We start from the raw sequence: 24,949 nt of genomic DNA, 5'->3' as shown, positions 1-24,949 counted from the left end.
ATGCCTGGGGTTGGCAACCTGTCAATCACGATCTGGGCTTGCCGACCCACCATCCCAGAGCATCAGAGTGCATCGAGCCGGCAGCACCGGCAGCAGGTGACTGCGGAGAGAGCAGCAGGAGCCTCATAAGCTGATGCTTCTTCTGTAGCGTCGACTCCTGTCCCAGGCGGATATCAAGTGCACTTCTCCTGGGACCTTCCTAGCAGACTGGAGATAGAGAGCGATGCCAGCAAAAGCTGGAAGAGAAAAAGAGAAGGTAAACATGTTCAAATACATAAGGGGTCCATATAGTGAACTTGGTGTTGAGTTATTCTGTTTACGGTCAACCCAGAGGACATGGGGGCACTCTTTATGTCTAGAGGTAAAGAGATTTCATCTCCAATAGTACACTCTGCTTTGTCTGCATTCCTATTAGTTAGCAATGCTATCTGTTCCTTCTACAAACTACATATCCCCCCCCCCCCTCCATGTAATGGAGTCAAGGAGAGGGGGTTCTGTAGTCCTGACACAATCCCGAACAAGAAAACGAATGCAGCCTCCACAATCGGTAAGCTGCAATATATTACAATTTTGTTCTTAGGACTAGATACACTTTACAGATGTCATCGTGTAATTTATTGCCCATCAAAAATTATGGCTTTGACAGAGGCCCAAAAATAATATATTTTTTTTCCCCCAGAGTTGGGAAATGCAAAACTTCTTGTCAGATTTTGTAAGTCTTCCCTGCTATGTCTTGAAAATAAAACTGTCTGGCGTAGTTGAACAAGGTTTCTGTGCTGATTGCAAAACAGATTCTTCTCAGAGATCTTCTCACGATACCCCATTGTTGTTTGCAGATTGTGCAAAGATAAGCCAGCACCTTATATCACTGACTGTGGGGAGCTTTTTAGTTATGCCTAGTCCAGTGGATGTGAAGTACAAGTGAGAACTGCATCACCCAAAGGCACATTTAGGACTTTCTTATAACCCATCTCCGGGGAAAATATAAATCTACCCTCCTACCCCCTCTTACTCATTCTGGCTATTTTTTTGTGCAATAAAGATACAATCACCTAGTCTGCTGTCTAGGTGCCTCATAAGGGCAGTTTCAGAGTTCAGGGGATCAGTTACTTAGCAAAGCAGTTGTGCCTATGTCTGCCAGTCCCCAGTGGTCCACTTTTGGTGATGTCATTCTCTTCTGGATCCTGAAAGAACCCTGCTGTCCAACAGCCAATAGGAAGTGTCCACTTAATACAAAGAAGAGCCCCACCTTATGTATACAGAAGAAGATAGAAGACTTAGGACTGGAAAGTCACGTGGTCATGGGTTTAGGTGAGCAAAAAGGGTGTTCGGTAGAGTTTTTTTCAGTTTAGACATTGTGCTAATAACCTCCATTTACAGGCAGTCCCCGAGTTACGAACACCCGAGTTACGAACAACTCATAGTTACGAACAGCCTCAAATGCCAGCCACTTGTGTTCCACGCGGGTCCTGGATACCTTTCGAGCACCTCCGGACACATCCCACACTGCCGTACTACACCCCAGATAACATAACAAGTGCCCGGAACATCCCACATCCATGCACAGGCGGCAGTTACACTTACGAATGCAGTGTTCCGACTGGAATTAACACTTACAAATGCAGCGTTGCGACTTATGAACAACTTCGACTTACGAACAAACCTACAGTCCCTATTGTGTTCTTAACTCGGGGACTTCCTGTAAATAGAATTATCTCCACTTTCCTATTACAGCATTTATGCTGGATGTCTAAATATGACTGTATGGCATGAAGCAAAGCATTGTGACTGCAATGTGTATAACCCTCTACAGCTGTCTTTGCAGCTTACGGGGGCAGAAAGAATGCAGCTAAACTACGTATTTTTACCGCAACCCTCCCACCACCACTTATGAACTTCAAGTGTAAATTAAAGCCGGCCATAGATGGATCAAATCTCAGCCGGTTCAGCAGGGACCGGCCGAAATTCAAACCATCTATTGGCAGGCTGATTGGATTTTTTTCATGCGATCACTGCCAGTGCCTATAGCAGCCAGCAGTGACCATTGCGTTCTCCCAGCAAAAAAAGCTCCCCGTGGGCAGAACACAATAGCAATGAGAGGGATTCTCCCATCAACACTAATTGTGTTGATGGAGAAATCGAGTGATATTCTATCCTTCAACCCATGGTGGATGGAAAGAACATTGCATGATCTATTACCTGCTTAAAGCGGTTGTAAACACTGCTTGGTCCTTTTTACCTACAGGTAAGCCTATAATAAGGCTTACCTGTAGGTAAAATGAATAAGAAATTCACCCTGCATGCAGGCAGTGACATCAATGGTGCATGCGGTCTTAAGGTCTGGCATACCTTGCTGGAACTTCAGAGCTTTGTGCCGGAACTCCCGTACCATGGCTCTGCCCAATCACAATCACAGTTGGAGTGTGTGAACCAGGAAGAAAGACTAGGGGAACATGTCAGCCCTTTCAGCTGTGAAATTACAGCGCTGGAGGGCTTTGTTTCAAGGCGAAGCATACTAGCACATTATGCCATTGCTTGCAGGTTTCTTTTTTTTTTTTTTTTTCTTTTTTTTTATGGAACATTTGCAGTTTACAACCGCTTTAAGCGTTCTAGCTCTGGTTAGACACCTCCTTCCGCTTCTGTTTGAGAAAGTATATGCTGAGGGGTGTGGCTGGTACTCAGCTCTGCAACTATAGAACACTGCAGTGTAAGGACTGGAAACATCATTTTCACTAGGAAGTAAATGGAATTTCCAAGCATTAATCAATCTTAGGAGAAAATGTGGGACTACTGGTTTTTAAAGAGCTAAAAAGGTGTAAGACTGTTGTTGAGATTTAAGCATAGCCCACTGCAGTTTAATTCCCTAAAGCTTTGACCGTACAAGACTCCAGGACAGCTTTCAGGCGTGTTTCTGTGCTCTGCTCATTTTTGTGAAATGCCTTTACAGTCTTGAAATCCCCGCACAATAATTACTCCAAGATACAGAATGACGTCAACTGTAAACAGATTGTTGCCATGCTTCCAAATCTATAGGCTTTCTTCGCTTTTTTTTATTCCCCTGTGGCAGCGTTACAAAATGTGCTGTTAGCGTGCATTTACTGGGGGACAAACGCAGCCAGGGAATTCATATCAGACGGAGCACAGAAGTGCTACTGTAGGCCTCTCTAATTTGAACAATAATTGAAGTGAAGAAAGGAATGTTAACAGGCTCAAATATCATAGTCTCCCAAATTTGACATTTAAACTGAGCCACAATCAGACGTCTTTTCTTTGGTTTGTTAAACAAAAAATTAAAGCGAACATTGCCCCGCAGGAGCCCAAATTAAACAGAATCTTTCTTGTAGCTGCACTGTACGGATCTCTTGAAGAGATGGGAGACTTTGTCCGCTATGAATCAGTTGGTGGTGCAGGGAAGAGATCCTCACAGAACACTTGTGTGCCGAGAGTTGTTCTGGGAGACGGTGTAAGAATGGTGTGCTTGTTATAAATCACTCACTGACTCCTTTATGCCTTGCTGCAAGGTTACTTTGCTACTTTAAAGGTGCCAGGCTTGTTAAAGTAGTCACAATCCCCGCTTGGCACCAAGACAATGACTCAAAAATACCAGACAAGCCCATTTTAATTTTTTTTCCTTATTGCTTCGAAGGGTCCTGTGTATAAAAGGTTAAAATTTCTCTTTCTCCATTTAACTGTTCATTCTGACAGTTTTGCGTGTTTCTAAAGCTGTAAAAACACAGCACTAAGGCGCTATCACAAACCACTAGAGAAATACTTAGGTTTTCAATACTCAGAAGACAAATGTATAAAATCAAAGAAAATAAAAAAATTAAAAGAATAGAGCGTAGAAATGTTGATGTAATATAAATAGATTAGATGTAGATGCAAAGTCCAGTAATGAGGGTGCTAGTAATGGTTTGAGGAGGATCCAGGAGTGATTGATCAGTTTCACTGAAGATCACCTCTGAGTGTGCCTTTGGTTAACATGTCATTTTAAACCTCCCAGGTTTGTGGCAGGTTTATTATAACACTAATTTTCAGCTCCTGTTCTCTAGCTCTGCCAACAGGACTTTCTCCTGAGCCTCTCCCATCATCTGGTACTCCCTACATCCACTTTTAAAGCAGAGCTAAAGTCCACAATACTTACCTCCAAGCCAACCCAGTTGTGTGACCGTGTACATTCCATAGAAGACTGTGAACGTACAGATACGTTTATTTTATTGCAGCAGAGGAGACAGTGGGATTGATTTACTAAAACTGGAGAGTGCAAAATCTGGTGCAGCTGTGCATAGTAGCCAATTAGCTTATAACTTCAGCTTGTTCAATTAAACTTTGACAAATAACTGGAAGCTGATTGGTTTCTTTGCAGAGCTGCACCAGATTTTGCACTTTCTAGTTTTAGTAAAGCAACCCAATAGAATTTCTTTATGCAATTAAGAGCCTGCCTTCTTGTTCGTTTAGACCTTAGTTCTATTTTATTTCCACACTTGACATCTCATTGCTACAGGAAAGTCTATCCTGCTTTCACCTAAAAACTGGACTTTTAGGACATATGCACACTTTAACCCAAAATCACTGCTTTTACAGGTATTAGATTTTTTTTTTCTGTGCCTCTAAATGCCCCACTATGTTAGACTCTGTGTCCATGCACACTATAGGTGTTCACAGAAGTTTAGAGACAGGAGCATTTAGAGGAAGAAAAAAAAACACACCAAAGTCATGTTCGGGAAAGAAGCTTTGAAGCATAAAAAAACATGCTAGGCATGTTTATGTGAGTTTGCGTTTTAATACATTCTAATGGCCAGAATAAATTAAGATTCTGGCCAAAAGAATGCATTAATGCCAGATGCGTTAATACACAGTTCAAAATGCGGCCTTTTACTACGTTTTATTGCTGCTAAGGCATCATAGAGAATGCAATGTGATTGTGGCCTTACCAGCTCCATTAGCTCATCCCTCTCAGTTATTACTTTTTTATTTTACTTGCCCCAACCTCTTAGATTGTAAACTCCCATTAGGGACCTCCTAATCCTATTGTATTGAATTGTTCTGTCTCCCTTAATTTTGTAAACTGTTGCACAATGTTGCCACTGTAACATTTTGCACACTGTTGCCACTATATCAATCCTAAACATTAATAACAAACAGGATCCTCTTCCTCCTGTATTGAATTGTATTGCGACTGTACTGTCTGCCCTCATGTTGTAAAGCACTGGGCAAACTGTTAGCACTATAGAAATCCTGTATCATAATAATATAGACCAGACTGTAATTGGTGTTTAGTATAATGGCACACATACAGAATGCAGCTTTTCACAAACCTAATACAGAACAATATTAAATGTTGAAAACCTGTGGGGTCACATGAAGAAATCTTTCTGATGGTTGGCGATCTATTATAAAAGCGATAACTATTTTTAAAAGTGATCATAGACTGACTGTAGAAAGAGACCATTCCAATATGCAGGTGGTCAGCCAAGTAGAATTTTTTTTTTTAGAAAGTTAAGATGCCTACTATGTGTGTTTGATGATAATTTTGAAGAACTGTTGTCAAAATCAACAGATATCCACCAATGTATGCTCAGTGGAGCTGTGGGCTGAGCTAATATTGATTGTTAGCTAGCTAAGAGGTGTCTTGGCCATAGACCTGGGAGGATGGTCGTGTGTGCTTCAGGAGTCTCCAGGGTATAGAATAGTAAAATTATCATTACCTGTAAGCTGGAGGAGAGCAGAGGGTTCGGGACACCATCAGAGTTGGTTCACTGGGGGAAACTGTAGTAAATAGGACATGTTTTAACCCCAAAATGTAGAGATAGTCAGGATTCAAAGTCCTAGTTAACAAGTTTACTGAAGTTCCATACCAGAAAAAACATTCAGTGTTTCAGGGATGTGCCAGCTTCCTTCCTCCCTATCAAGGTGCCCGACAGGACCTATAGACATGTCTTTGTTGTCTGATCTATCTCATCTCATGTTATTGGGTACCTAAAATTACATTTCTCTGGTTTGATACTACTAGTTACCAGTGAAGTTATGGGCTGCATCTTCTGAAATTTTGGGTCCACAATGGCCTTGGCGGCATGTGGACTCTTTGAGTGAACATGGATAGTGAACATGTTATGAAAGCAAAGTCCACCCAAAACTGGTACTTCTCAGTGGAAATTCCTTTGCACATTGGTGGAAGTTACTTTGTACATTGAACTTGTGAAGATGCATGCAGGAGAGTACAGGGATTATCGTATTAATATGCTTGTGCTTCTTTATTCTTCTGTCCCATGATTGGGAAGATTAGGCTGCATGGTTTACCTGCATTATAGTCTAGGGAGGCGCAGCATCTGGCTATGTGGCTTGGTTACCTGGATAACAAGTTTGACTGAGAAGACTTTGTGGTACCTTTCACATGTATGTATTTCAACATATATGTCACTATTTACATTTAGCCTCATTCACACCTGAGCATTTTGTGGTGCAATTCCTAAAGCATGACAACACTAAAGATAAAGAATGTCATTAATCTCAATGGGCCTGTTCACACCTGAACATTGTGGTGCTTGTTGCCTATCACAAGAAGCTTGAAAAATTATCTGAGTTTCTTTGGGACACAGTCACACATTCACTTTATTTAACTTCCATACGTGTAAAAATCCCACAAAAAAAGTACGTGACCCTTTTTAAAAATTGCACTGCACCAAAATGCCTTCGTTTGTTACCATGCATTTTCTTTTCCAAGGATGTTACCATGAATTTTAGTGCGCACATTTGCAAAGTGCTTGGTGTAAACTTTAAGAATTATTGGCACACCTGCAAAAGGGCTTCACATTTTTGTGCATTGTGAGAACATCCCGCAAAACACAAATGTGAACCTAGCCTAAAGGCCCGAACACATGATAAGAAAATCAGAAGTAAGATTTTGTACGATAAACGATCTGATGATTTTCTGATCGTTCGTATAGTGCTTTCGACAGCCGATTCCAACTTTTTGGACGGCAAAAACTGAAGGTGCAGGCTATAAAATTGTTATTGTACATGAATATAGCGTCCGATTTTCGTTTTAATTATTACAGTTTTCATCCGAAAAAAATCGTAAGAGTATACATGCTTGGAAACGAAAGAATACATACAAAACAATTCAACACAACAATTCAAAACAAGTCGTATGAAAATTTTCATATGTTGCGTAAGCTCTTCACTTTCGATATGAGACTAGCAACAAAAAACGGACGAATATTCATCCGATAATCTGATCTTGTGTATGAGGCTTTAGAGTTTCTAATTAAATCCTAAATGCACACAATTCTTTTTTCTGTCACAGCTAAACTGAGCACACCTAAATGCAGGTAAACTCTCAGTGTGAATGGCACCATTGAAAAATCATTCCATACATTTGTATGTGTTTCGAAATGCCCTCTAAATGCATATAAACAGATTTGGCAATACCAGTGTGAATAAGGTCTAAAAGCAATGAATTTTATTAGAAGCAGCTCACTCACAACAGTGCGTTGCGCTAATGTTCACTGCCCTATGCAAAAATAAAATAAATAAAGTAGAACAGCTCCTACTTTTTTTCAGGTTAGCACTGGTAAATGCATGTACACTCCGGGGTTTATTTACTAAAGGCAAATCCACTTTGCACTGCAAGTGCACTTGGAAGTACAGTCGCTGTAGATCTGAGGAGGACATGCAAGCAATATAAAAAAACAGCATTTTTGCTTGCACATGATTGGATGATAAAATCAGCAGAGCTTCCACTCATTTCAGATCTTCCCCTCAGATCTACAGCGACCGCACTTCCAAGTGCACTTGTAGTGCAAAGTGGATTTGCCTTTAGTAAATCAACCCCATAAACCCAAGTGTCAAAACAGTTAGTTAAAGCTTCCAGGTAAACTTACTAAAGTAGAAAAACAGTTTTAGGGTTGCTCCACACCAGATGCGGTAGGACTGCGTTGAGCTGCTATTCCAGCTCAGTCTCACCGCACAGACAAGGCATTGTTCTTTGTATCCTTTGTGCCAGGATCACCCCACTGCACTACAGTGGTGTGCAGGTACGATTGGGATAAAAAAAAGTAGTGCATGCACTACTTTTTTTTTTTTTTCAGCGCAGCACAATGCGAGGCAATCCACTCTCTCGCACTGTGCAGTCAGCAATTGAACTTTATGAGACATCTGTGTGACATCTCAATAAAGTATGTTAAAAAAAACAAAAAGGAAGCAGTGCTGCTTCACTGCGCTGAGCTCAGGCAGACGCACCGCACATCAGCAGTGCAGCGACTGGTGTGAACCTGCCCTTACAGTGCAACCCAACGCTTTTACCATGCAGTATATGCCAGCACTTATGTATTTATGTACGCTCAGTGCAAGCATTGCATTGTGAATAGACCCTTTAACTTTATTTAAAGTGACACGTCGTGTGTCTACACTGCAGTAAGCTGCACTGCAGTGCCGTGACATGCAATGCCTTCTAGTGCGTTGCGGTAAAATGCTACATGTCTGCTCACTGCAGCGCACCTCCTGGCTGCAATGCAATGTGAACAGAGCACATAGTAAACAATTGTGTTCCATGTGTCCTAGCGGTGACCTGTGCTCATCCAGAATTTAGGTAATGTATGAAGGAGCCTGTGGTGTTACATTTGCAGTGTGGACAGAGCACATAGTAAACAATTGTGTTCCATGATTTTTTTTTTTTTTACTAAAGGCAAATCCACTTTGCACGACAAGTGAACTTGGAAGTGCAGTCGCTGTAGATCTGAGGGGGATATGCAAGGAAAATAAAAAACAGCATTTTTGTTTGTACATGATTAGATGATAGAAATCAGCAGAGCTTCCCCTCATTTCAGATCTTCCACTCAGATCTACAGCGACTACACTTCCAAGTGCACTTGTAGTGCAAAGTGGATTTGCCTTTAGTAAATCAACCCCCCATGTGTCCTAGCGGTGGGACCTGTGTTGATCCAGAATTTAGGTCATGTATGAAGGAGCCTGTGGTGTTACATTTACAGTGTGAACAGAGCACATAGTAAACAATTGTGTCCCATGTGTCCTAGCGGTGGGACCTGTGTTGATCCAGAATTTAGGTCACGTATGAAGGAGCCTGTGGTGTTACATTTACAGTGTGGACAGAGCACATAGTAAACAATTGTGTTCCATGTGTCCTAGCGGTGGGACCTGTGTTGATCCAGAATTTAGGTCACGTATGAAGGAGCCTGTGGTGTTACATTTGCAGTGTGGGAAGATTGCGCTCTTGTCTTTTTGTTACTTGCTCTCTTCTCTCTGTTTGCTTACAAGTGTACTTCACAGACTCCAGCTTCAGTTTCAGCTGTTTGCATTAACATGGAAATGAAAACGGTAAGTTAATGATTCATTGGCACCCGGTGACCTCTGAAATAGTTGTGGACCGTGATGCAGCTCCAGTTTTTGGTACATGTTCTCCCCTCCATTCCCTCATCTGATTTAATATTTACAGCCTGATCTGTCTACATGCCTGAACTCCTGAAGAGAGCAAACGTTTACAGCCTCTCCCTCCCCTGGGCAGACAGGGCAATCTGATCCAGCTCTCCTCATTCCTCTATTTTACACATCTTCTCTGGACGGAGCTCCTCCGCAGGAAAAGCTGCGTCCTTCTCCACCAAAATGGATTCGGATTCCGATTCTCCCTTTAATTATTCCTGGCCTGCCTTCCCCAAAATGAGGATTCACCGAAGACCGACTACGCAAGGTAGAAAAAAACAGAATCACCCCACCAGGTCTTCCAGACGTTATGTAGAAGTTGTTTTTTTATGTCCAAAGTAGAAAACATCTAAAAGTCTCAGATCAGGATTAGATTTGTGTGACCGGTGAGGAGTTCTAGTTGTTGTTTGTGTACAATGTATCCGATGAAGAATTGGATTTCTCTGGGTATTGTAGTGACAGGTGGTACTATACCCATAAATTGTATAGTTCCTGAAATGTCAGCTTTATCATATCTATCAATTGTAATAATTTATGTTGTTCTGTTGCATAAGATGATATGTGATTGTTGTAAACAATGAGAGAAGATGGAAGTGGTTTAAATTGTACAAGTAAATTGCAAGGTGTGTGTGTGTGTGTGTGTGTGTGTCAGATTTCAGATTGTTTTTAGTTGTGTACATTTATGAACTCTCATGTTATGGTTGTAGCTTTGTATATGTTAGTGCTCATTTTTTTGTTCTTTAAACTTGTAGCATTTTTATCTCCAAAATAATATTTCAAAAAGTGTGATGGATTGTGTGAATTAACTATACACATTATATACATTCAGATTTCTATTATTGTGTCATACGATTATCGCCTATCCATCTTCAGAGACTTTTCTCCACAATTGGATTGTCCTGTGACACCACTTCACAGCATGCAATCAGAATTATCCTGTCTACGCCACTTTACTGCATATATTCTGATTGTTCTGTGTTCAGTTTATAACATACCACTGGATTGTTCATTTACACCATTTACAACATACAACCGGATTGTTCTGTGATACCACTTCACTACATTCTACCAAATTTTTCAGTTACACCATTCACAACATACAATCGAATTGTGTGACACCACTTTACTACATACAACCAGATTGTTCTGTGACACCACTTCACAACATACAACCAGGATTGTTCTGTGACACCACTTCACAACATACAACCAGATTGTTCTGTGACACCACTTCACAACATACAACCAGATTGTACTGTGACACCACTTCACAACATACAACCAGATTGTTCTGTGACACCACTTCACAACATACAACCAGATTGTACTGTGACACCACTTCACAACATACAACCAGGATTGTTCTGTGACACCACTTCACAACATACAACCAGATTGTTCTGTGACACCACTTCACAACATACAACCAGATTGTACTGTGACACCACTTCACAACATACAACCAGGATTGTTCTGTGACACCACTTCACAACATACAACCAGATTGTTCTGTGACACCACTTCACAAAATACAACCAGATTGTTCTGTGACACCACTTCACAACATACAACCAGATTGTTCTGTGACACCACTTCACAACATACAACCAGGATTGTTCTGTGACACCACTTCACAACATACAACCAGATTGTTCTGTGACACCACTTCACAACATACAACCAGATTGTTCTGTGACACCACTTCACAACATACAACCAGATTGTACTGTGACACCACTTCCACTTCACAACATACAACCAGATTGTACTGTGACACCACTTCCACTTCACAACATACAACCAGATTGTTCTGTGACACCACTTCACAACATACAACCAGATTGTACTGTGACACCACTTCACAACATACAACCAGATTGTTCTGTGACACCACTTCACAACATACAACCAGATTGTACTGTGACACCACTTCACAACATACAACCAGATTGTTCTGTGACACCACTTCACAACATACAACCAGATTGTTCTGTGACACCACTTCACAAAATACAACCAGATTGTTCTGTGACACCACTTCACAACATACAACCAGATTGTTCTGTGACACCACTTCACAACATACAACCAGGATTGTTCTGTGACACCACTTCACAACATACAACCAGATTGTTCTGTGACACCACTTCACAACATACAACCAGATTGTTCTGTGACACCACTTCACAACATACAACCAGATTGTACTGTGACACCACTTCCACTTCACAACATACAACCAGATTGTACTGTGACACCACTTCCACTTCACAACATACAACCAGATTGTTCTGTGACACCACTTCACAACATACAACCAGATTGTACTGTGACACCACTTCCACTTCACAACATACAACCAGATTGTTCTGTGACACCACTTCACAACATACAACCAGGATTGTTCTGTGACACCACTTCACAACATACAACCAGGATTGTTCTGTGACACCACTTCACAACATACAACCAGGATTGTTCTGTGACACCACTTCACAACATACAACCAGATTGTACTGTGACACCACTTCACAACATACAACCAGGATTGTTCTGTGACACCACTTCACAACATACAACCAGGATTGTTCTGTGACACCACTTCACAACATACAACCAGGATTGTTCTGTGACACCACTTCACAACATACAACCAGATTGTTCTGTGACACCACTTCACAACATACAACCAGATTGTTCTGTGACACCACTTCACAACATACAACCAGATTGTTCTGTGACACCACTTCACAAAATACAACCAGATTGTTCTGTGACACCACTTCACAACATACAACCAGATTGTTCTGTGACACCACTTCACAACATACAACCAGATTGTTCTGTGACACCACTTCACAACATACAACCAGATTGTACTGTGACACCACTTCACAACATACAACCAGGATTGTTCTGTGACACCACTTCACAACATACAACCAGGATTGTTCTGTGACACCACTTCACAACATACAACCAGGATTGTTCTGTGACACCACTTCACAACATACAACCAGATTGTTCTGTGACACCACTTCACAACATACAACCAGATTGTTCTGTGACACCACTTCACAACATACAACCAGATTGTTCTGTGACACCACTTCACAAAATACAACCAGATTGTTCTGTGACACCACTTCACAACATACAACCAGATTGTTCTGTGACACCACTTCACAACATACAACCAGGATTGTTCTGTGACACCACTTCACAACATACAACCAGATTGTTCTGTGACACCACTTCACAACATACAACCAGATTGTTCTGTGACACCACTTCACAACATACAACCAGGATTGTTCTGTGACACCACTTCACAACGTACAACCAGATTGTTCCCTGACACCAATTTATAACATACAATAAGATTTTTCTGTGACACCACTTTACTATATACAACCAGATTGTTCTGGGGCACCACTTTACTACATACAGTCAGAATTGTTCTGTGAAACCAGTTTATAATGTACAATCGGACTGTTCAGTCACACCATTCACAACATCGGCTTGTTCTGTGACACTACTTTACTACATACAACTGGTTTCTGTAACACCACTCATAACATACAACTGAATTGTTCTGTAACACCACTTCACTACATTTCTTCGGATTGTTCTGTGACACCACTTCACTACATGCAATTAGATTGTTTTTGTGACACCATACATTACAACACAACCAGATTGTGTTGTGACACGACTTCACAACATACGACTGGATAAACAACATAAAACCACCTGTTTTAACCTCTAAAATCCCGCACCACTGCGGTTTCGGTGCAGCCTCGTTCAGTTGAATGGGTCACGTTCCGTGGACAGTAATACGTATTGTTGGCATGTTTTTCATGCATCATTTTTGTGTCTTTTGTGTGCTGCAATTGAATTATTTGGGACCAAAAAAGTGTGTTAATGTTGATGTACCTTCAGTATTTTTCTTGCATGTCAGCACAGCTCATAGGTGTGAATGGGCCCCACAGCATACAATGGCAATCCTCTGGTCGTGCATTACTGTGTGTTGGGCAATGTACAGTAAATCTCAGGGTTTACATTATACTATAATACTATCAATTTTTTAAAGAAATTTTAAATCAGGTTCTTAAGTTTACCTAAAACCAAAATGTAAACTCTTTGTAAATGTAAACGCTTTACTTTACTTTTTTTTTTTTTTTTTTTTAAGCAAACTTTACTGAAATCTCACAAAGTGTAGTGTGAGGTGGTAGATTGCCTTGCATTGCACTGCGCTAAAAAAAAAAAAAGAACTGCACGCTGTCCTTTTTTTCAGCGCACATCACTCCATTGATTTGGCCTGATTTAAAAAAGTACTTTGCCTTGTCTTGTAGTTGGCCCTAAATGTAATGGCTGCATTTGTTTTCTTTTTATAGGCTTGTCTTTCCTTTTATTTTCACCTGCTGATCCATTTTTGTAACACACATTCTGTCTAAGTGTGGCTCCACTCTGTGAGATGGGAATGTAGTCCACTTGGGGAGAGGGTAGAATCAAATTCAATAGTAAGTTTATCAAATATAGAAGATGTGATTAATTGAATCTGAACTCCAACTAACACATTTAAAGCAGTTACAGTAACAGTTTTTTTTTTATCCTGCCAAAGCGTCTTTTGACTTTTCTTTTTAAATAAAAAAGTCAAATATATCTGGTAAGCAGTTCATCCATCTGCTCACGTTGGGTGTATGTCTAATGGTGAAGGATTATCCACTATCAAGCCATATAAACCTCTTATTATTGATTTCATCTGACAAATCACTTTGGATTTTTCACGTTATTTTCTTAATGGGACTGTTTTGATGTGATTTAAAGTTTTATTCCCATTCTAGGGATTTTGGCACAGCAATTTATGTATAACATAGTTTTGCATTTATATTTTTTCTATCACATAGCAGTTTGAAACTGTGGTCACAATTATTTGTGTTATTGTTTTTCTAGACTCACATTTCTAGGAATGTGATATAGTAGTATATTTTGTGTGTAATTTAGTTTTATTCCGCTATTTTTTATTTGGTATTCTCCTTACAGGGAAATTATCACTAGCGCCCCCCCCCCTTTTTATTGTTTACTTAAATAAAAGCTGATCATTGTAAGCACCCCTGTCAGTGGTAAATGATTTGTCTCAACCCGCTAACTTGCATTTTTTGCTGGATAGCTTGTTCTATTAAAGGAAATTGAAAAGTAACAGAATTATTGTCTGTATCAGTAGGTGAAAAATCCTTTTTTTTTTTACAGTTAAAGTGGAGCTCCACCCAAAAGGGAAAGCTGAACTTATTTGCCCCCCCCCCCCCCCTCTGCTGCCACATTTGGCACCTTTCGGGGGGGAGCGGGTACCCGGTTCTGACAGGTACTCCCTCCCACTTTCAGTGACTTTGCCGTAGCAAAATTATCTGGAAGTTTGGCCCTCCTCCACCTCCGAGCCATTCACAAAGCACACACATGCGCAGTACGGAACCCGCTGTAAAGCCGCAAGGCTTCACTGCTGGTTTCCCTTACCTGAAATGGTGGCGGCTGCACCCAAGAGCCGAATGAAAAATCAGCTCGGGTGAAGACATCGCGGGATCCCTGGAAAGGTAAGTGTCCTAATATTAAAAGCCAGCAGCTACAGTATTTGTAGCTGCTGACTTTTAATTTTTTTCTGACGGAGCCCGGAGCTCCTCTTTAAAGCAGAACTAAACTGTATCTGAGCACTACAAAGTGATAACATTATTTCATTCATTTTTAATATTCAAAGCAAACTCGCCCCCTAGCATTTCTAACCACTGCTATCTTGAGTAAGGGCAGATGATTCATGTAGTATTTACGTGTTCTTCCTGGCGTCCATCTGTCCTTAGCTCAGGCATACAGACAGGAGAGCATGCTTAGTTGGGAAAGCTCCTCCTCCCCTCCTGAAGACTTCTGGGATGTATGACATCAATTTGGCCTAGGCCAGAAACCAGGAAGCAACTGAAGAAATGTAAAAAAAATAAAATAAAAAAGTTAAAACAAATAAATATAATATCAGGGGCGACCTGTCCATTAAGGGTGCACAGGCGCCGCTCCTCCCATCCATGCCGCCACCCCCCTATCCATGCATCCGGCCCCTTGAAGGACGCCGGGTGCATGAATTACAGTGGCGGGGGTATTTTTTAAACACCTGATTAGAGCCAGAGGCTCTAAATGACTTCAAAATAGGGTGGGCTCCGGACACAGAGCATTGCGTCCAGAGCCCACCCAGGTGTGTTACAACAGCGAATGAATATTCACTATTGTAACACTGATCCTCCTCCCGGCCAATCAGGAAGCGGGTCTGAGACCTGTCACCCGATTGGCTGGAAGGACAGGCGATCCTATTGGACGCATAGGTGATGGGGAGGAGACGCACGGCGGAAGCGAGGTGGAGGAGAAGACACAGGAGCCGGCTGATGCCTGCCGAGGCCCATCGCTGCCTGATGCTGGATGATAACCGCTACCTGATGCCCACCACCCACATGGGGTAAGTGTCAGAGGACCGGCAGACAGCGAGCGGCTAGTGTTTTTTTTTTGGGGGGGGGCGGCAAACAACCTAACAGCCCCCCCCCCCAAAAAAAACACCAGCAGCTACTGTATAATATACCTTCCTATCTATTTACTAATACTAGCAGCTCCCACCCTCTGTCTCAATATGAAGTACCTCTTGCCCCCACCCGCTGTGAGGATGATAGTGGCGACTGGGTGGGAGACCAGAGAGACACAACACCCAGCTGCTATGTGCCTCTACTCTAGTAGGACTGTGCAGGGGAGGCTGAATGATGAAGGGGGGCTGTGATATAGAGGAGGAGAAGGGGGATATGACTGCAAGGGGAACTGTGATGTGTAAAGGGGCATTGTGATATGAAGGGGAACTGAGGGCGTTGTTGGTCTTCCTTAAAGGGGGACACCTGTGATGTAAAAGGGCATTGTGATGCGTAAATGGGCATTGTGATATGAAGGGGAACTGAAGACACTGTTGGACTGCTTTAACGAGAGGGCCGTGATGTACAGGGGGGACTGTGAAGTAAAAGTGGACTGCGACGTGTTGTAGGGCAAACATGAGATTTGGACATCTGCCAAAAGTTTACAAACTGGACCCCCATGAATTTAATTAGGACATTAAGACCCCTGTTATAGATGCTAAATTATGTTCTGTATACTTGAGCAATAATCAGTATTATTCGTGGCATGCATTTTCTGGCCTCATTTTTTTCAGTTTTATCTGCTGGTATACAGTAGTACTGTAGACTTTGGTTTGTAGGAAATATTAGCTGTGTGGACTGGTTTATGTTTTATTTATATTGATTTTTTTCTGAGCCTTGCTAAGTAGAATTTGTTATATTTCACGGATACCGTTTTTGTGTTCTTTTTGACTCCACCAATGGCCATTTATATCACAGCTTTCAGTGATCTTGTGCTTCATGTTGGCATAACTTCTTAAAGTGGTTCTAAAGACTCAAGGTTTTTTACTTTAATGCACTGAATATTTGAAGGATCTGTAGGCGGCCTGGGAATATGATTTGGCTAAAGATGTCCCATCATACTTTGCTAATCGGTTAAAATTCTCTGAGGAGGTAAGAAAAAGCTGGCAATGTAACCAGTTGATCTCCAAGAGTTATGAAATGATTAGGGTCTTAACTCCCTTCTGCAGAAACATATATTTCCAGTATGTGTCATAGCACTATGTTACATATTTTTTTTCTTGCTTTGTTTATCCTAAATGAACCTTTCACAAGAGAAATAGGTGAGCTGCTATTGTATATATCTTTCTGATAATAATGGCTGTTTTGATGGCTCTCTAGCTTGGGCACTTTGAGTCACTGACCTGGAACAAGTATACAGATAAAAAAAAGTCAGAAAAAAGTCCTTTTATGCAACCTTGAGATCCAAAGTAATAAAGAAAAAGGCTCTGCATTGTTTTCGGGCAAATATCATTTCAGGAGCAGTGCTTTGCAATAGAATCTCCCTGCCTCTCTCAGGACAGGTCTCCTTTAAGAGGTCCATCTATTTAAAACACATATTATAGTTTGGAAAGTTGAGTGACCTGTTGTTTGTCTTTCGAGACCCCCAGCCATTATATCTACAATGGTCACTATAAGGGGTTTGCCACCTATCAAGATAGATTTTTAGTTTATATTATGAAGAACGCAGATGGGAGGAGCCTGAACACCTATAGGTAGGCAAGAACAAGTATTAAGATCTCAAGCTAAATGGAGACAGGAGGCAGCAGCTATGGCAAATAGATTTTGCCACAGGAAACCAAGAGATCAAAGGAACCAGTGGCTACCTTAGACCATCTAAATCCACTTGTAACTGAAATTCATTTTTTGGACAGGCTGACCTGTAGGCCAGCTGACAGGGGCTTACAGGGGTAGATAGGTTGTTTGTCATGTCCTCCATGTTTTCCCATTAACTTGTTGGGCACCAAGTGCTGGGTCACATGGAAGGTCTGCCCCTGGGTTTTTCTGGGCTACGTTAGGCACTTTGTTACAGGGTCACTTTACTACACACATGGGGTACCTTTTGTCTTTGTGCGATCTTCCTCAATACCCTGGGACAAGGCTGAGGTTGCTGTGGGGGAATACTCAACCTTAAGGCAGCCCTCTATACTTAAAGATAAACGTACACTTGTACACTGGCATTGCAACACATTTCCAGTTAACTCTCGGTTCCCCGTGACAATGTACACCTTCTGTGTGTAACTTGCATTTTGGAGGGACATGCTGAGCCAATGTCCACATTCAACCATCCAGTGATTTGCACTACAATTCTCCAGTAGTGGAGTGGGACCCCATTGTGCTTCACTTAACTCTCGAACCTCCGTGCCTCTGTACAGGATGAGAAACCTCTGTGGTGCAATCCACTCCTATTGCTATGACAGAATGACCTCTGGCAGAAGGAGTGCCGATAACATCCCCCTCACTGCTAGAGGCCATGCCTTCTATAACAGGTATACATTATCGACAGGCTGCTTGTTAAAGTTCTGTTACTTTTGACAGCTACTTAAAGTAGTTGTAAACCCTCCCTCCTGACTTTTAACGATAGGTAAGCCTAGAATAAGGCTTACCTTTAGGTAGTGGAAATATCTCCTAAACGTGTACCGTTGTAGTGCACCAATGATGTAATTGGCGCGTACGCTGTAAAGAAACGGACCTCCGTGACGTTTCTTCCCCAGCGTGTGCCGTTACTGACAGCTTTGCAGGCTTTGCAGGGAGCAAAAGAGGAAGTAAAACCCATTAGGGTTTACTTCCTCTTTAATGTCTTCCATTCCACACGAATAACTTCATACCTCAATGTGTTACAACTCACTTGTCAACTGTATGTGTGCTGGTTACTTGCAATACACCTCTTTAATAACTTCAGACCAGGCAGGGACAATGGTTCACTACTTACAAAAAGTGCAAAATGAACTCACAGTACAACAAATAAAGGCAGTGTACATTCCTATATCCCTAACTATAACTACAGGCTGCATGCTGCCCCGGAATACCTGACAAAGGTGCATTTTCGGAGTTCATAGTCTTTCTAAAGCTCTTGCATGTAAGTGTGAATCCTTATGAGGCGCATTCCAGCAGTAGTATTTTCAGGGTGAACCCCAGGTTTTGATAGCTTCACATCCCGACAGTAAGCAGTGGCATTTCTCTGGCTCAACTGAGAACCTCCAACAGGGCTGGACTGGGACAATAATTTGGCCCTGGACTTCATACAGACCGGCCCACTTTACTCCAAACACCTGGTGTTAGCACTTCAGTCATCACGGCACCATGGTTGATATGGTGTCAGGATGATTGAAGTGCATTATTTCTATTATTACATTGTATAAAATGAAATAGTTCAACTCAGCATAATGCAGAACCAGTGGGAGCCCTGAGCGCGTCACTTGTCACTGTCGCACCGTTGCTCTGCATTTACTAGCCTGATCGGTTCCCGCTGGCGGCTCCTAATTCAGATTGATGACAAGCCTGGACTCTTGCACAGTGTCTCAATGCCTTTCACCCTACTCCCTTTGTCAGTAACATTCCTTTAGTGGAATAAAAAGTTTTTATTTTAATGCTACACTTAGTTGGCGCTCTGTATCTCTCTCTCTCTCTCTCTCTCTCCTCCCCATCACTGAAACCAGCCCACTGAGCCATCGGCCCACCGGGAAACTCCCTGTAGTCCCGATGGCCAGTACATGCTTGACCTCCAAACACATACTGTCCAATTCCGGGCCGCATCCAGGCTGTTGTCTCCCAGATCCGTATCACCGTCCATTTTACATACCACATGACCAGTGGGTCGGACCCAACAAAAAGACCCGCCAAAAAGCAAAGGAACTGGGAAAGGTCTTAACTTCTACCCTCTTGGCTGGGGCAGCACCACACTAACTAGAAGGATATACTTTGTTCATATATCTTGTCTGAGCTTTACAACCTGTTTAAGTGCCATTGTGATTGTTGTTGGTCTTTTTTGGTATTTAAAGTGTGAACATACAATGCTATAGAACATTTTAAATACAGGTATACTGTAACTATGCCGGTACCATAACAGATTATGCTTAGTTTCAGAAATTATCTTGCTTACCTTTTTTACAAGGTTACAAAGTTCTGTCATTTGACCATGTACCTCTTATTTATTTATTTAAGATACTTATATAGCTACGTCAATTTACACAGCGCTTTACATATACATTGTACATTCACATCACATCCTCTTCTTCTTGATTGTGGCTAGAGAGGTTACAGGACACAATGCAGACAAACAGTGTGCCTATATTCCATAGTCTTATTCTTATGAATTCTTATTCTTATGAACTGAACCTTTTTTTTTTAATCGGTTTGATTCGGAGGCCCTGGCTTTAACTCCCTCAGATTCAACACAAAGCTATAGGAGAGTAGAGTTGCGGAAAGTACTCTCCTTATACTAGATGTCTTTACTCATTTAATGTGTGTTCTGATTCACCCCTATTGGATGCTTTTACTGGTTGTTCTTTTGTATAAGAACAACTCTACTCCTCCTTTATGGTAAAGTGCATCAATGTATTTTACAGCTGATTCGGTGACTAGACAGTTGAGGAGACTTAAGGCAGTAAAATCAGCAGGCCCTGGTGGAGTTAGCCCCTGGGTGCTTAGGGCATGTGCAGACCAGCTGGGGAGTGTTCTTCAACGGGTCTTTAACTTGAGCCTGAGTCTACGAAAGGTTCCTGTGTTGTGGAAGACATCCTGTCTTGTCCCTGTGCCATAATACCACATCCTTGTGGCTCCAAGGATTATAGACCAGTGGCTTTGACCTCCCACATCATGAAGACCTTAGAGAGACTTGTTTTATACCAGTTACGACCCATGGTTGGTAAATGTATAGACCCTTTGCAGTTTGCATACCAGCCAAGACTGGGGGTTGAGGATGCCATCATTTTCATGGTAAATCACATATATGCACACCTGAATAAGTCAGCAAGCCCTGTGGGGGTCATGCTTTTTGACTTCTCCAGTGCTTTTGATACCATCAGGCTGCATCTTTTGGGCGAGAAGCTAGCATCAATACAGGTTGATGTTTTCCTTGTGTCATTTATTGTAGACTATTTTGCAAGTTTGCAAGACTGTGTGTCAGATAGGGTGATCAGCAATATTGGGGTTCCACAGGGGACAGTTCTCTCTCCCTTTCTTTTTACCATCTACACCACTGATTTCAGCTACCAGACAGAGTCTTGCCATCTTCAGAAGTTTTCTGATGAGTCTGCGGTAGTGGGATGTATCAGGGATGGGGAAGAGACTGAGTATAGGACTGAAGTGGAGAACTTTGTCACATGGTGTGAGGTTAATCATCTGTATCTAAATGTAACAAAGACAAAAGGAACTGGTTGTGGATTTCAGAAAGAGGAAGCCACTAGTGACCCTAATCTCCATCCGAGGACTGGATGTGGAGGTAGCAGAGAGTTACAGGTATCTTGGGTGCACATAGATAATAAGCTGGACTGGAGCAAGAACACTGAGGTGCTCTATAGGAAGGGCCAGAGCCACCTCTACTTTTTGAGGAGACTGAGGTCCTTTAACATCTGCCGGACGATGCTGAAGGTGTTTTGTGAGTGTGTGGTGGCCAGCACTCTCCTGTATGCAGTGGCATGCTGAAGAAGCAGGCTTAGGGTGTCCATCACCAACAGACTCAGCAAACTGATTGGCAAGGCCAGTGATGTTGTTGGATTGGAATCGGAGTCTTTTACAACCGTGTTGGAGAGGAGAATGTTGTTCAAGTTACGTTTAATCTTGGACAACTCCTCCCACCCACTCCACAATACGCTGGTCAGTCTGTGGAGAAACCATCAGTGACAGATTGTTACACTCACAATGCACCACAGAGCGACACAGGAAATCTTTTTTGCCTGTAGTAATCAAGATACATAATTATTTTCTGTGAGGGCTGGTGGTAAAGATTTAATTCTGGTTTATGATCATGATTTTGTGTTTTTTTTTATAGTATGCTGGTATTGTGTTGGTTATTATTTAGGGTGGTGTTAGAGAAAGTGGTGTATTATTATTTGTATTTGATAGTTTGACTGTCTGTTATTTTAATCTGTGTTGCTTAATTGTATGGATGTTTTATTTGTAGTGTAGTTTTAATTTTGTTATTTGGTGTTCATGGCTGTTATTTGTAATTTTGTTGTGCGTTTGCATTTTGTTCCGTTTATTGTTGTGATCTTGTGTTTGTCTTTGTTAAGTGTGTCTGTGTCACAACAATTTCCCAATTTCCTTTTGGGATTAATAAAGTATTCTGTATTCAGCCTGAGGCAAGCAGGGGGCATGTTCAAGAGGCAGGCTGTAATTGATTGGGGGGTGTGTTGGCTGAACAATCAACCCAATACAGGCATGCTGTGTGTCTGCACAGTGTCCTGTACCTCTGAATGGCCAGCCAAAGGATGAAAACCGACCACGCTAACACAGATCAACTTCTGTGCTTTTTGTGGTCACTTAGAACGAGGAAAAAAAGGTGACTGGCAGGATCAACAGGTACTTCAGATGGAAGAAGTACATGAAAATGATAGAGACTATGATTTTTATAGAGACTATGATTTTATAGAGACTATGATTTTATAAAATACACACATGTGGACACACACAAATAAAAAAAAAAGGGTAACATACACATTAACCACTTCAGATGCACTATAGCCAAAAGATGGCTACAGTGCGTCTCTCTCGTTCTGGGAGGGCATCCATTGATGCCCTCCCAGAACCACGCCACCCGTTTACTCCTGTCCTTCGAACACAGCTAATTACAGATCACGGTAAAGGGCCAATCACAGTGGTCCTTTACCATGTGATAAGCTGTGTCCAATCACAGCTGACCACATGAAAACAGACTTGCCTGTTATCGGCATTCCTTTCCTCACTCGCTGTCACAGCTGGGGAGAGGAGAGGCGGTAACCAGCATATGTGACAGGAGACATTTTACACAAATAATCAGGGCACTGATCATCATTTCCACCTATCAGTGTCCATCAGTGTTGCCCATTAGTGCAGCCTATCAGTGCCCATTGATGCCGCCTCATCAGTGCCCATCAGTGCAGCATCAGTGAAGGATTAAAATTACTTATTTGCCAAATTTTATAACGGGAACTAAGAAACTTTTTTTTTTTTTCCGAATTTTGTCTTTTTTTTGGTTTATTAAAAAATAAAAAACCCAGTGGTGATTAAATACCACCAAAAGAAAGCTAAAAAAAAAGATAAAAATGTCATATGGGTACAGTGTTGCATGACGGCGCAAATTGTCATTCAAAGTGCGATGAGCAGTAAGCTAAAAATTGGCCTGGGCAGAAAAGGGGTGAAAATGCCCGGTGTTGAAGTGGTAATATGTGTTGTAATATATGAAACGTATGTCATTTTAATCAAGCCAGATACTAGAGCACAGCAATGTTACTACAGTTGTTTATTGAGCCCTGTGGCAGCTGCATGCTAAGGAGTTAATTAGCGTCTTGCTCTTGCAGAGATATAATTAAGTATAATTGAGCTGTGCTCATGAAATCTCTCTGGCCATTGTATCCTCAATCTTCCTGATTGTTTTAGATGTAAACCTTGGTGTAATTGTCAATAATGCCATGGAGTAGGAGCTTGTCTCTGTGGTACAAAGAGGATTAGACCAAATAGACAAGAAGCGGAGGAGGCCGGGAGGTGGGATGGGGGGAGGCCATTCACAGTCACACCAAGTTGGTAAAACTCTGCCAGATGTTTTGTGGATTTCTCCCGTTTTTATGAGCGTGCGTCATTCATCTGATTGCAGTTCCTGTGACAGACTTAACGTTTACTTCCTAACTAGTAAATACACAGAGAGGAGTCAGTGATTCCAGATTTCCCTCTTCTCCTTTCATCTCCTGTACAATGTAATGGGAGCTGTGACTGTCCTATGGAAGAGGGAAGGACACGACTCAACTGGCCACATAACCTTATTTTTATCTTAAATCCTTAATGAAAAAAAAACATACATGACATAAATACCCATCTCCGCTGGGATTAAAACCTTAACCACTTCAGCCCTGGAAGGTTTTACCCCCTTCCTGACCAGGCAGTTCTTTGCGATACGGCGCTGCGTTACTTTAACTGACAATTGCGCGGTCGTGCGATGTTGTACCCAAATAAAATTCATGGCCTTTTTTTCCCTACAAATAGAGCCTTCTTTTGGTGGCATTTGATCACCTCTGTGGCTTTAATTTTTTGCACTATAAACAAAGAAAAGGGGGATAGTTTTATGGAATTTTTATTAATTTATTTTCTTTTACTAGTAATGGCAGCGGGATTGCAACATTGCGGCGGACAAATTGGACACAAAGGAGGAGATTTACTAAAGCAGGTGCAAACCGAATCTGGTGCAGCTCTGTATTGTAACCAATCAGCTTCCAGGTTTTATTGTCAAAGCATAACGGAACAAGCTGAAGTTAGAAGCTGATTGGTTACTATGCTCAGCTGCACCAGATTCTCTATGCTCCAGGTTTAGTAAATAACCCCCAAAGTGACACTTTTTTGGGGACCAGTGACACCAATACAGTGATCGGTGCTAAAAAATATGCACTGTCACTGTACTAATGACACTGACTGGGAAGGGGTTAACATCAGGGGTGATCAAAGGGTTAAATGTGCCCCTAGGGCAGTGATGGCGAACCTTGGCACCCCAAATGTTTTGGAACTACATTTCCCATGATGCTCATGCACTCAGCAGTGTAGTTGAGCATCATGGGAAATGTAGTTCCAAAACATCTGGGGTGCCAAGGTTCGCCATCACTGCCCTAGGGAGTGCTTTCTAACTGTGGGCGAGGTGTTTTTGCTGTGAAAAGGCAGAGATCCGTGTTCCTGCTTACCAGAAACACAGGATCTCTACCTCCCCTACTAACAGAATGGCAATCTGCCTTGTTTACATCGGCAGATCGCCATTCTGCACCTCTCGAACGATCACCAATCGCATTAATGGCCCTGTAATGTATATTTTATGAAATTGTTTTACTATGTTTTCTTGCCTCCTTGTAACATCCTTCATG

The 24,949-nt window shown here is 41.8% G+C and overlaps 1 protein-coding gene across 3 annotated transcripts in view; it reads left to right on the top strand.

Moving 5' to 3' along the window:
- The window catches only part of ARHGEF28 (Rho guanine nucleotide exchange factor 28), a 364,027-nt gene that overhangs the window by 180,513 nt on the left and 158,565 nt on the right, over positions 1-24,949 (top strand). The window contains exon 1 of one of the 3 annotated variants that reach the window (XM_073624226.1): positions 9,480-9,706. The exons of the other annotated variants lie outside the window; for them this stretch is intronic. Within the exon in view, the coding sequence (XP_073480327.1) occupies positions 9,622-9,706 (85 nt within the window). The 5' untranslated portion in view covers positions 9,480-9,621. Of the gene's footprint in view, positions 1-9,479; positions 9,707-24,949 lie in introns of those variants that run through there. 3 annotated transcript variants of the gene reach the window in all.

The sequence above is a fragment of the Aquarana catesbeiana genome, linkage group LG01 (genome assembly GCF_042186555.1).
Source record: "Aquarana catesbeiana isolate 2022-GZ linkage group LG01, ASM4218655v1, whole genome shotgun sequence".
Classification (NCBI taxonomy): domain Eukaryota; kingdom Metazoa; phylum Chordata; class Amphibia; order Anura; family Ranidae; genus Aquarana; species Aquarana catesbeiana.
This window is presented reverse-complemented; position numbering and strand designations above follow the sequence as displayed.